The following is a 12,769-nucleotide window of genomic DNA, read 5'->3' on the forward strand; positions in this document are numbered from 1 at the left end:
GCACAATAGTATTCAATGTTCAATATACAAGTTGGTGCACAATAGTATTCAACATCATTACAAGAGAGAAAGTGATTCATTGCAATAAAAGAGGTAGATACAATTGTCATCGACGAGATGTTTATATTGACAAGGATAATATTCAACATACTAATCCATCAAGAGGCGAGTGTTTGCCAAGGGTTACTACTTGATCCATTTTAAAAGAAACTTGCAATATTATTTGATGATCTTGCACAACTGCCACTAACTTGCAACCATCGAAGTGAGATGTGCTAACAATGTCACGTTCCATCATTAGCAATATTGGGCACATGGAAAATATGACCCTACATACTTCAGTGTGGCATATACATGACCAATATTTCTATAATTCTTGCAAATAATTAAGAGCATTGGCATCCAATGAAGGAAGACATTCAAGAATGTCTATACAACGGCATCATCTATGAGAGGGATGAAAGGTAGAACCCCGACTAGAAGCACACAAGTAAAAGCAAGAGCTATGGCAGATGGAGAGAGAGAGAGAGAGAGAGAGAGAGAGAGAGAGAGAGAGAGAGAGAGAGAGAGAGAGAGAGAGAGAGAGAGAGAGAGAGAGAGAGAGAGACCATATGTGGGAACTCCGACGGTCACAATGTGTGACTGGCCTTCCCTTATTCAATAGTCATTGAAAGAATAAAGAATAAAGTGGCAATGATGGATGCCGACCACCTACAATGTACAGGTGTACGAGTACAATGTACAATGAGTAAATGTGGGTGGTTAGGCATAGGTGCCTTTATCCCCAACGACCTTCCACTTAAAGGCAAATATGTTGTAGTGAGGAGTAAAAGAAAAAAGAGAAAGTACAACATGGACATAGAGTACAAAAGGATGAGAAAATATATCATTTCATCCTATGCCCATCAACCTCTTAAGGAAGGTAAAATTTTCCGTTGAGAGACTTTTAATAAGGAGATCTACGGGATCCTCGTTAGTTTAGATCTTGATAAGCTCAATAGACTTATCCTCTACCATCTCTCTAATGAAGTAATAATGCACCTCAATGTGCTTAGTCTTTGTATGGAAGACGAAATTATGGCCCAACTAAATGGCCTCATAGAATCCGAATATAGTGTAGGAGTAATAGTAATACCAAGGTCTACAACTAAATGGCCTAACCATAGGGCACTCACCTATAATGCTATGATAGGTATAAAATCAATCCCAATGCGGGGTAACATGGAGAGACACCCCCAAATCAAGCAGCCAACACTGAGAGTCAGTAGATGAAGCATCCATCAATTGAGTAGCATTAAGAGATGAAGCAGTTAAAGTATAGTCATCATGAGACTCAAGCTGCACTACATTTATCTCTTAGATCTCTGTACTAGACTTACAAGGGATAAATAATCAAACTTTGAATTATCCTACACTTTTCCCTTGCCTTCTCATTGTGCCTATCATTGCACATTCTATGCCATTGTGGCCTAGTACGACCCTACTACCCATAATAATGACATGTCATCAAAGAGGACTTAAGTCCATAAGACTCAGTGTGAGATTGCCAACAAGATTGAGACTTGCCCCTATTGGATTACGAGTCTCTACCATGGTTATTATTGCCATTACCACCATTTTTGCCTCTAATAGTCAATGCATGAGAAGTGCCGGTTATATCAATGTTCTTCCTCTTTACCTCTTCTATTAGTAGAGCAATCTCTACATGACTATATTTAAAACCTCCCTCAAGGAAATGAGCACTCATAGAAGCATGAAAGGTGTCCCATGACTTAGACAATGTAACAAACAAGAACAAAACTTGATATTATCTTCAAATTGAATGCCCTACGATACACGTTGGCTGAAAATGAAATGAAACTCATTCAAATGAGTAGACATAGATGTACCCTTCTTTATGAAAAGGTCCACAAGCTTTTTTGGCTAGTATAACTGAGATGTAGGACTTTGCTTCTCATAAAGATCATAAATATTTTTTCATAATGCATAAGTACCACCCTCAGTGTAAATGACATTAAGATACACTTTGATTTGATAATGACAGAATGGTAGTGGACTTGCATAGCTCATTAAGTTTTCCCCAATCCTTTGCATCATAAAGCTTAGGCTTTATGCCCTCTAATTTCAATGGTCTAACTTGCCTTTTCCACACCAAGACTTACCATATTTGCATCTTCTAATATTGGAAGTTATTGCCATCAAGCCTTTAAATATTGAAAATAGTACTATCGATTGATGAACCTACCATAATGGCTGTAAGTGTTTGCGAATGCAAGAGTACAAGATGCTATAAATTCAGCAAAATATCTCCCAAAACTGATCAAAAAGGGTGGAAAAGAAACGAGAACAAAAGAGGATATAGCTACCACAAACTACAATCGATAGAATGCCAAAGCAAAGTGCTTGCTCTCTAAAAGAATGCTCAAAACTATAATTACATCAATGTTGAAATAAAGATAGTAGTATTTCAACTATGGGCAAATAGCCAAGAAAACAAGCTCCCACTACCAAGGATACTCGACTAGCAATCGTGATACAAAGAATGCAACTAGTAGTGTGGCAACCAAGTACCAATATTTGTCAAAGCATACGAAGTGTCAGATACATAGGTGCATACACCAAATATGTGTCAACCCAAGTATTCATCACTGACAACCCATTGACAATGATAGGTATTGGGTACCCAAATGCTCAAGTCCACAAGAGTTTAGCATGAACAAAAGAACAATGTATGCATATACATAAGCAAGAGACTCCCATTGTCTCAAAGAACCAAGCTTTGCCAAGTAAGTACAAGCATCTTCCATTGCAAGTGAATTTGAGATACAAAATGAGTAAGCAAAGCTCAATATATGTGTATCAAAGCATTTGAGAAGCCGAAGTGCATCACAAATACATTTGTGAGTACAAGTATCTAATGAAGCTTCAATACACATAAGTGAGTAAGCATGGAAGCTTCAAGAAACTGACCAAAGCCCAAGTACATAAAATATAGCTCAAGTCCAAGTGTGAAAGCATATCATAACCATATTCAGGCTCATACATAAATACTAGACATCACCATAGACATATATCATACATGAAATATCGTGTAAGCACAATAGGCATTCAAAGCATGAAAATTATTGTTGTATGCTTGTTGCTCAAACTATTATTATAACAAAATAAACACTTCAATGATTGAGCTAATCAATCTTTAATCACCCCAAAAGTCTTTTCGAAGCATCAATGCATCATTCATACATTGCAAATTCCAAGCATTAGTAGAGCTTAAACCAATCAAATGCTTGCTACCCAAACTAGAACTATTCCATTCTATATAAAATAGAGAACTCAAAATTACACATAATCAACTTTGCGAGTCATATTTATAGCTCTTGTTATGCTCTTCGTTTCTAGCTATAGAACACCTGAATTCGATATTGTATGCAAAAGTTATGGCCAAAATACAAAAGTGATGTTGAGTTGCCATAGCTGTCCACGACTTCTGCAGCATGCTCTATATCCACTCAAAATGGATAGAATGACTATTTCTCAGCTCAATAAGTACTTAACAATGCTTATCTAAGTCTTGGGAAGCTCCTTGATAACAAGTCATGAGCAAGCTAGAAAAAGTTGGGAGAAGGAAAGACTTAATGCATACCGTGGGAGGAAGAAACAATGGGTGTCATGAAACTTTAAACTAAAGCTTCTTCACGAGCTAAAGCAAATGGTTGGTGAAGCTCATTGAGTCTAAGCTCTGATACTAGTTGAAAGGTAGAGCCCAAATGGAAGTACACAAGCGGAAGCAAGAGCTATAGCACACAGAGAGAGAGAGAGAGAGAGAGAGAGAGAGAGAGAGAGAGAGAGAGAGAGAGAGAGAGAGAGAGAGAGAGCATATGTGGAAACTCCAACAATCACAATGTGTAACCGGCCTTCTCTTATTCAATAGTCATTGAAAGAATAAAGAATGAAGTGACAATGATGGGCACCTGCCACCTATAGTGTGTGCAGGGATAGTGTACAGTGAGTAAATGTGGGCGGTTAGGCACAAGCGCCTTTAACCCTAACAAGTGACATCTTAGAATTTCTAAACTAGAATACTATAATAATATGCACACTTAAAGAAGACATTCCCAACTAAAACAAACATCTTCTTTACAAATAAGACACAAGAAGAAATCCACACAATCGAAGTTCAAATGAACACATGTGAGAAGTCAATACTACAAAATTAGATAAGAAACATGAATATCCATGAGATAGAGGAGATAATAGTTGGAGTAATTATAATAGAAAACATTGATCTCACCAGAGGTGTTGTGGACGATGTAGCATGCAAAATTGATTGCATGAAAAGAACAATGACAAAATTGTGTCTAGAATTGAAGTCACAATTCAGTCCATCGACTAGCAACTAACACTGTGATGAAGCAAATAGCAATGCAAGGCATTGAATAGCAAATGGTTCCACAAGCCAACATTTTAACTTGCATATGCAATCCTCAATCACAAAGCACAAGGAAATACAATTACGTAGAAAGCGCTTCTACACATAAGGAACACATTTACTCCAAGACTTGTATACGTGATGTTCTCTTGGGTGATTAGAAGAAAATTGGCTTGCAACTCACTTGAAGATGAATGCCAAGCCCTTACAATTTTGGGTTAGTCCCTTTGGTAAACCTCTTAGTGGTTGCAAGGTGACATAGAACTTGGAGATTCCTTGAAGCAACATGTTAGCTCAAGATAAGGAAGCGTCACATTTGGGAATCCATGTCCTCTCATCGTCTCACTAGGGTTATCACAAAGCATCAAGCTTTCCAAGTTCATGAGTGTATTGCCACTATGAGCTTTTGCAATGAGCTTAGGATCCATTCTAGACCTCTTTTGGGAATGCTTGGAGGTCAAGAAGACATGGTGCAACCTCAACAAATAGCTGGATAGAGCATGCCTTGATGGCAATGTCCATTTGAAATTTGCACTTTCTAGTGATCGTTAGGGGCATGATGAGAAAAGCAACACGATTTGGAACATGATTCGTGAGGTGACAATCATGAAAATATGGAAGGTTGGAAGTGATAGGGTCCACAACAATTGCTACAAGCTTGCGGTTGACAATTTCGGTGCGATGCAAAAAACAATCATTATGCAGTGTAAGAGAAGTAAGGGTAGGTTGCATACATGTAAGGTGGCAGCTGCAAGACTCCTCTCGTTATTTCCTCATGAGCAAGTGCGACAACCCCACATTTGGTTTCCATACGGTGTAAATATATATATTTACATTACATAATACATGGCGCATTATTTAGAAAAGAAAACGCGGATGGTGTAGTAGGTATAGACGTTTGCAAATAGGGAGATATAGGTTAGAGCCTGTTCGTATAATCGGGAACCCCGTCTCAGGAGGTAGCAGCAATCCGCACAGTAAATCTGATCCTCTAATTATTCGGAGGTATCGCCGCACCGTCGACTCCATTGCTGTGCTCTCTCTCTGGTAATACCTAGGGTTTTTGCTTTCTGCTGCACACGCACAGTTAGTTACCCTGCCGCTTTCCCACCATGCACAGGGACCGCGAGAAAGAGCGCAGTAGCAGAGGGCGTGAGAAAGAGAAGGCCAGAGATCGTGACCATGATAAGGACCGTGAACGGGAGAAGGATAGACCGAAGGACCGAGACAGAGATCGAGAGAGCAGGAAATCAGAGAAAGAAAGCCGTGACCACGAGACCGATGCAGATCACCGAGACAGAGATAGAAAGGACAGGGACAGGAGAGAGCGGTACAGGGAAGAGCGTGACAGGGAAAGAGAGAGGGAGAAGGACAAGGAGAGGGAGGAGAAAGACAGGCAGAAGGAGAGGGAGGAGAAAGGAAGGCAGAAGGAGAGGAAAAGACGGGAATCAGATAGGCCAAGGGATAAAGACAGGAAAGATGGAGACAGGGATACCGAAGGAAGGGATGCAGATGATGATAGAGAGCGGAAAAGGAGAAAGCGCGAGGAGGATCAGCAGGAAAGAGAGAGCAGAAGCGAGAGAGAGAAGCATCGAGATAGGGAAGTGGCCCGTGAGAAAAATAAAGACGAGGAGGAGGAAAGAGACCCCGACAGGAAGCGGCGAAGAAAGGAGGAAGAATCAGGGAAGGCTGAAGTGAAAGGCAAGAAAGATGCTGAGGAAGGTGATCCTGAGGAGGAACAGAGGAAGCTTGATGAAGAGATGGAGAAGCGTAGGAGGAGAGTTCAAGAATGGCAAGAACTACGGAGAAGGAAAGAGGAGGAGGAAAGGAAGAAAAGAGGCGATGTGGAGGAGGGTGCAGATCCTCAGAGTACTGGAAAAGCTTGGACTCTTGAAGGGGATGATGATTCAGACGAGGAAGATCCAAAGAAGGGAGATGCATCAAAGTCTGGTAGTATTTCTAAGGATATAAATGTTGAAAATGGAGACACCGTAATGGTGGATCAACAGCAGGAGGATACAGGGAAAGAAAATGGTAAGGAAGAGGATGAGGAAGTTGATCCTTTGGATGCATTCATGAACTCTATGGTATTACCTGAGGTTGAGAAACTCAATGCTGAAGATGCCCTTCGCACTGCACCACCAGATTCAAGCAAAGAAAAAGGTGCAGCTTTTGTTACTAATGGCAAAAGCTCGACGACGAGGCCTTCCAGGAATGCCACTGGACGAATTCTCCCTGGGGATGATAGTGAGTCAGGGGAGGAAAATGATGATATGGAGGATCCTGGTGAGGAAGATGATGATGAGTTTATGAAGAGGGTGAAGAAGACAAAGGCTGAGAAATTGGCTCTTGTGGACCATTCGAAAATCCAATACATGCCTTTCCGCAAGAACTTCTATATTGAAGTGAAAGAGATAACAAGAATGAGTCCTGAAGAGGTATCTGCATACAGAAGGGAGCTTGAATTGAAGATTCGAGGGAAAGATGTTCCAAGGCCAGTAAAGACCTGGAATCAGACGGGATTGAGCAATAAAGCTTTGGAAGTCATAAAAAAATCGGGATTTGAAAAACCCATGCCTATCCAAGCGCAGGCACTCCCCATAATAATGAGTGGTAGGGACTGCATAGGTGTTGCGAAGACAGGTTCCGGAAAAACCTTGGCTTTTGTGCTGCCAATGTTGCGCCACATTAAGGACCAACCTCCTCTTGCTCCAGGTGATGGGCCCATTGGACTTATTATGGCTCCCACAAGGGAACTTGTGCAACAAATTTACAATGACATTAAGAAATTCTCCAAAGTGATGGGCTTGACTGCTGTGCCAGTGTATGGTGGGTCTGGAGTTGCACAGCAAATAAGTGACCTTAAAAGAGGAACTGAAATAGTGGTGTGTACGCCAGGCCGAATGATTGACATCCTCTGTACAAGTTCTGGAAAAATTACTAATCTTAGACGAGTCTCTTACTTGGTGCTGGATGAAGCAGATCGTATGTTTGATATGGGTTTTGAGCCACAAATAACACGAATAGTCCAGAACACCCGTCCTGATCGTCAAACTGTTCTTTTCTCAGCTACTTTTCCTCGACAAGTTGAGGTACTTGCACGAAAGGTTTTAAGCAGGCCTGTGGAAATTCAAGTTGGAGGCCGGAGTGTAGTGAACAAGGACATAACACAAAGTGTTGAGGTTAGGCCAGATGGGGACAGATTCTTGAGGTTACTTGAGCTATTAGGGGAGTGGTTTGAGAAAGGCAAGATTCTGATCTTTGTGCATTCACAAGACAAGTGTGATAGTCTTTTCAGAGATCTTGTCAAAGCTGGGTATCCTTGCCTGTCTTTACATGGAGCAAAAGACCAGACTGATCGAGAGTCGACTATCAGTGACTTCAAAAGTAATGTTTGCAATCTTCTCGTTGCTACAAGTGTTGCAGCAAGAGGGTTAGATGTCAAAGAGCTTGAGCTTGTTGTCAACTATGATGTGCCAAACCACTATGAAGATTATGTACACCGAGTTGGACGAACAGGCAGAGCTGGTCGGAAGGGATGTGCAATCACATTCATTTCTGAAGATGAAGTGAGGTATGCCCCTGACCTTGTCAAAGCTTTGGAGCTTTCTGAGCAACCTATTCCAGAAGATCTGAAGAAGCTAGCAGATGATTTTATGGCCAAGGTGAACCAGGGTACAGAGCAATCCCATGGCAGTGGATATGGTGGGAGTGGCTTCAAGTTTAATGAAGAAGAAGATGAAGCACTAAGAGCAGCTAAGAAGGCTCAAGCTAGGGAGTATGGATTTGAAGAGGATGAGGATAAGTCAGACTCCGATTCTGATGATGATAGCATTCGCAAAGCTGGAGGGGATTTAGCACAGGTAGCGGCTGCTGCTGCCATGGTAGTTGCAAAAGCTGCTAGTAACCCTCTCTTATCGGTGGGGCAGGGTGTTCCTGGCATGTCACTTCCAGGTGTGGCCCCAACAATAGGTTTGCCAGGAGTGTCTGCAGGATTACCGAACTTAGCAACTTTTACTGGCTCGACAGGTTTGTTCTTCTCTATCCATCTCTTTGCATTTGCTTGCATGCCTCATCATCACTATACTCCTCTGTGTCATGAAAGTAACATTATGAGGAGAGAAGATTTTACTGAAATGATTTCTAATAGTCTTGTGAGTCTTTTAAAACAGTAAAGGCCATGAAGGATTTTGCTATGGACTAAGTATGTTTTCTAGATATGTTTTCTTGTTTGGGTCATTCTATAAATAGAATCAAGGGGATTCTCAGAAGTGGAATCCAAGTGCATGCTTACAGACTGTTGCACATATGGTTATTGTTATTGTCAATTTATTAACCTGTATAATTGAGCAAAAGTACTCTAGGGTCTACATGCACATGTAAAAGACTGCAAAAACGTATTTGAAGCAGGAGTCGAGCTGGTCCAAACGATGGTAAACCAAAGCTCAATAGGTTTAGGGTAAGCTTGAATTCCAAGAAATACTGGACAATGACTCTCAACTCATTCATAATATTTTCTAGTAAATCAAGTTCTGTATACATGGACCCTTGTTTCTTGATTCCTTGTATTATGTTGATCCTGCTTGGGTCTTACTTTTTGTCTTCCGTTGGTAATTTGATGCCCTCATATTTTGTTTTTTGAGCCATCTGTTTGATTGCTTTTAGTTTGTGTGGGGAATGCATTATTTCTAGAGATATGAGCTGATTCCTGTTGATCTGTACTCTGCTTTGGTGCATGCAGGTCTTCCAGCGATTCCAGGATTAGGCTATCCAGGCCTTGGTGTGGGTGCTGTTTCATCTGTGCCAACTGATCCTGCTGCAAAAGCAGCCGCTCTTGCAGCTGTTTTACAACACAATCTGTCAAAGATCCAAGCAGATGCTTTGCCAGAGCACTATGAAGCAGAGCTGGAGATCAATGACTTCCCTCAGCATGCACGCTGGAAGGTCACTCACAAGGATTCTTTGGGACCAATAAGTGATTGGACTGGGGCAGCTATCACAACTCGTGGACAACACTTTCCCCCTGGAAAAGTTCCTGCTCCTGGGGAGAGGAAGTTGTACCTCTTTATTGAGGGTCCAACAGAAAATTCTGTCAAGAAAGCAAAAACAGAAATCAAACGGATTTTGGAAGAGTGCACTGCAGCAGCAATTTCACTTCCAAGTGGAGGTCAACCTGGGAAGTATTCAGTCTTGTAATATCTAATAAAACTGTCATGTAGCTGCTATTTGGTGCCGATTTCACCTTTGGAAGTCTTTTTCATGAAGGCACTATTCTATTTGACCTTTCACACATTGCTAAGAAAGGTTTTTGGAAACTATTTGCTACTTCAGTTTAATTCAAAAATTTAAGCTGGCAAGTGGCAGATTCATTTGACGATTCAAGATTCCGGCATGTTGGTAAGTGCAGGTTGTGGCTTCCACTTCAGTATTCTTTTTATGCTGGCTCTTATGTGGAAGTGCTAAACTTCTCTTATTTGAGGGCTTTTAATGGCATGATGTGATATCTTGTAATCATAGTTCAGTTCGACGCCAAAGTTTAGCCTGACCAGTGGTGTATGTCTTTGACGATACAAAATCAGGCATTTCGGTGAGTGCAGCTTGCGTAGTTATTGTTCTTTCTGGGATCGAGGGAGAGTCTGCATTTTGATGGGAGCTAATGATACGTATTATGTGTATTTCGCTTACATCTATTATTTCTTATGTTGTGAACTCTCTTCTATTAGATGTTCTCTCATAGCTCTTTGTGCAGTCTGTTGTGCACCTCTGGGCAAGTGAAGTTGCAGGTTTGTGTTTACTGTGAGAGCCTCGCAGTGAAGTTTCATGGCATGGCGAGTAGACAAGCTGAGAGGTTTACAAGCTTCCTCACCAGGCTCTTGAAGGTCGTTCAGGTTTCTACTCTGTGCGACTAAAGCATTACATCCTGTTTCTTGACTTTCTCAGGTAGTTGTTTTTATTTGTCAACTTCAATATGGTCATGGTTAAATACAATGTGTGATAAGCTTGCATGCGCTCCTTTATGACTTCTTACTTTGCATGCAGGCGTCAAAGACTTCCATAAGCCCTTTGCATTAGATAGCTCAGATGAGCTTTGTAGGAATCATAGGGAGTTTGAGGATGGTATAGTGATCCAAAACATAATCAAGTACAAATTTATCCTTTCTTCAGTCTTTTTGTCTTGATTGTCTGAAACATGTCTCCAGTAAGAATACAGTACTTTTGTGGTATCTCTACACTTTGTTGTGTACTGGATTTACCTTATATAGCTTCCTTTCTTCTTCTACACTAGAAAGGAGGGCCACAATGATGTCAATCATTGTGTTTTGGTCGTTTCGATTCTCAGCACTTATTTCCAGAGTGTCAAATTTGGTGGGATTTACAGGTTGGGACTTCCAGGACTGGCACTAAAAAGTTGATGTCCTTCTGATGGATTCCAGCAATTGAGCTACCTCTTTAGTTTTGTCCTGCTTATTTGTAACATCCCAACCTGCCAGTTCTGATAGAAACTTCCAGCTAGTCTATGTTGAGTATAGCAAATAAACAGAAATGAGCTCCGATGTGGCTAGCCAAACAGTGATGCTCTTTTTGCACAATGGGAGGTAGTTTCTAGATGAAAGGCTTGATGCACATGCAGGAGATGAAAGGCTCACATAGTGGCTGTAGAATCGTGCGCACAGGAAAGTTGTGTAGCAGCCCACCAACCAAGGTGCTTTGCTCAGATAGCTATCTGCAGGATATTTGGCTCTCCTTTTCTATTGTCTGTGAGCCAAATAGATGGATTCATTGGACAATCATGTGGATTTGGATGTAGTTACATGGATTCATTGGGTAGGCTTAATATACTTCACATACATGTAAAGGTAGAATGGGCCTTTTTGATTTTTTTCAAATCACCAGCGTAGAAGTATGAACGGCAATGGTGCTTGAACATGCCTTTTGATTGTAAGCTACAAGTTTGTGTGTTTTCATCATGCCTTGTGATTACCAACTCCTTTGTCCATTTGTGCAATAGTCATCTTCGAGTAGGAAGTGAAGAACGATTAGTTTATAAAAACCACATTCAATCGAGAAAAGCCACTAAAAAACCAATAAAAACAGTTGTAATGACTATCGTACTTACCTAAAGGAGAACATGTCTTGTCAGATAAACACAGAGATGTCTTTTGCTTGTAGCAGACTTGATGGAAAAGATTGACATATTTTGGAGCTTGCAAAAAATGAATGCTTTATTATAATATTGAGCATAGGAGATTGAACAACATCTTGAGGTGAAGTTGAACCCTTTATTACTAGGATCCCAACGACTTGTAGATAACAATGGCGAGATCTTTAAGGGGAGGAAAGCCTTGAATGGAGGTCAGAGGGCTCATCCTATATTGATCTCTTGATAGAGAGAGCATGTGATGTATTTAAATATGGATGTTGGAAGGTTGAATAAGTAAGTCTACAAGATGATTTGGTCTTTCAATTTTGGATTTTTGAGTAGGTGAATTGTTTTTATTTACTCTCATATCGACTGTAGCAACATGAGAGGAGGCATGTCAGTCTACAAGATGATTTGGTCTTTCAATTTTGGATTTTTGAGTAGGTGAATTGTTTTTATTTACTCTCATATCGGCTGTAGCAACATGAGAGGAGGCATGTGATTTGAGACCATATTTGGTTGTCGAAATGGATTAATGTGTTGCAAAATCATGTTAAAGTGTATCCAAGTTGTGTGATTGAGACAAACCACGATTTCCAAAATGCTCGTCATGCAATACACACTCACCACTCGCCTTTGCTTTACTATGAGGGACCTAGACCAACCCTTTGTCACATTGATTTTATGAGCAACTTAATCACAACGAGGAACCTCGCATTGGAGGTCTTTCTCAACCTTTAACATTTGGCTTAGTTGTAGAGTTGCTTAACAAAGCATCTTAACTTTTTGAAGTATTGCAGGAACCCAAAGCATAGCTATTTGAAAACCCAAAGCAATAGCTATTTGGAATAAAGTTTAGCTTTTGTTGTGGAAATTAAGCATTTGGACCACTTGGTTGTTGCATTGGGTGTTTGGGATGGGCGTTGAAAAGCTATTGATATAATGCTTTGAGTGATGAGGCTTCAAAAGGTTTATGTATGTCTTTGTGGTTGCTTTGGGATTTGAGGCTTTTGATTTACGCTTAAATTTGGCCATTAACATTTAACAACTCTTTTTGACATTGTTGGGTTTTGGACACCTACTTTAAAGGATGCCTCGACTCTTGAGGTCCAAACTAAACTACTTTGGTATTGTAATTTCTTGGAATGTTCTATCTACATTTTTTGTGTGGTGTTTCTTGGCTTTCTCTAAAGTATACG

General features: G+C 40.6%; 1 protein-coding gene across 2 annotated transcripts; it reads left to right on the forward strand.

Moving 5' to 3' along the window:
• Positions 1-5,336: 5,336 nt before the first annotated feature.
• On the forward strand, positions 5,337-10,659 carry LOC148041901 (DEAD-box ATP-dependent RNA helicase 45-like). 2 transcript variants are annotated; one of them, XM_087683932.1, is made up of 4 exons: positions 5,337-8,458; positions 9,171-10,016; positions 10,179-10,369; positions 10,469-10,659. In XM_087683932.1, exons 1-2 carry the CDS (start codon positions 5,542-5,544, stop codon positions 9,623-9,625), a joined length of 3,372 nt encoding a protein of 1,123 aa, XP_087540058.1. In that variant the 5' UTR covers positions 5,337-5,541; the 3' UTR covers positions 9,626-10,016; positions 10,179-10,369; positions 10,469-10,659. The 2 variants fall into 2 exon arrangements, with proteins under 2 accessions (XP_087540058.1, XP_087540055.1); XM_087683929.1 differs by having other exon boundaries at positions 9,171-10,369.
• Positions 10,660-12,769: the final 2,110 nt, after the last annotated feature.

Source organism: Lygodium microphyllum, chromosome 1 (assembly GCF_053477565.2).
Source record: "Lygodium microphyllum isolate KBCC chromosome 1, Lygodium_microphyllum_v1.1.10, whole genome shotgun sequence".
NCBI classification, from domain to species: Eukaryota; Viridiplantae; Streptophyta; class Polypodiopsida; order Schizaeales; family Lygodiaceae; genus Lygodium; species Lygodium microphyllum.

Coding starts and splice junctions, on each gene's coding strand:
- LOC148041901 (XM_087683929.1), top strand. CDS start 5,542: ATGCACAGGGACCGCGAGAAAGAGCGCAGTAGCAGAGGGCGTGAGAAA. Junction 8,459..9,170: donor AACTTTTACTGGCTCGACAG/GTTTGTTCTTCT, acceptor TGGTGCATGCAG/GTCTTCCAGCGATTCCAGGA.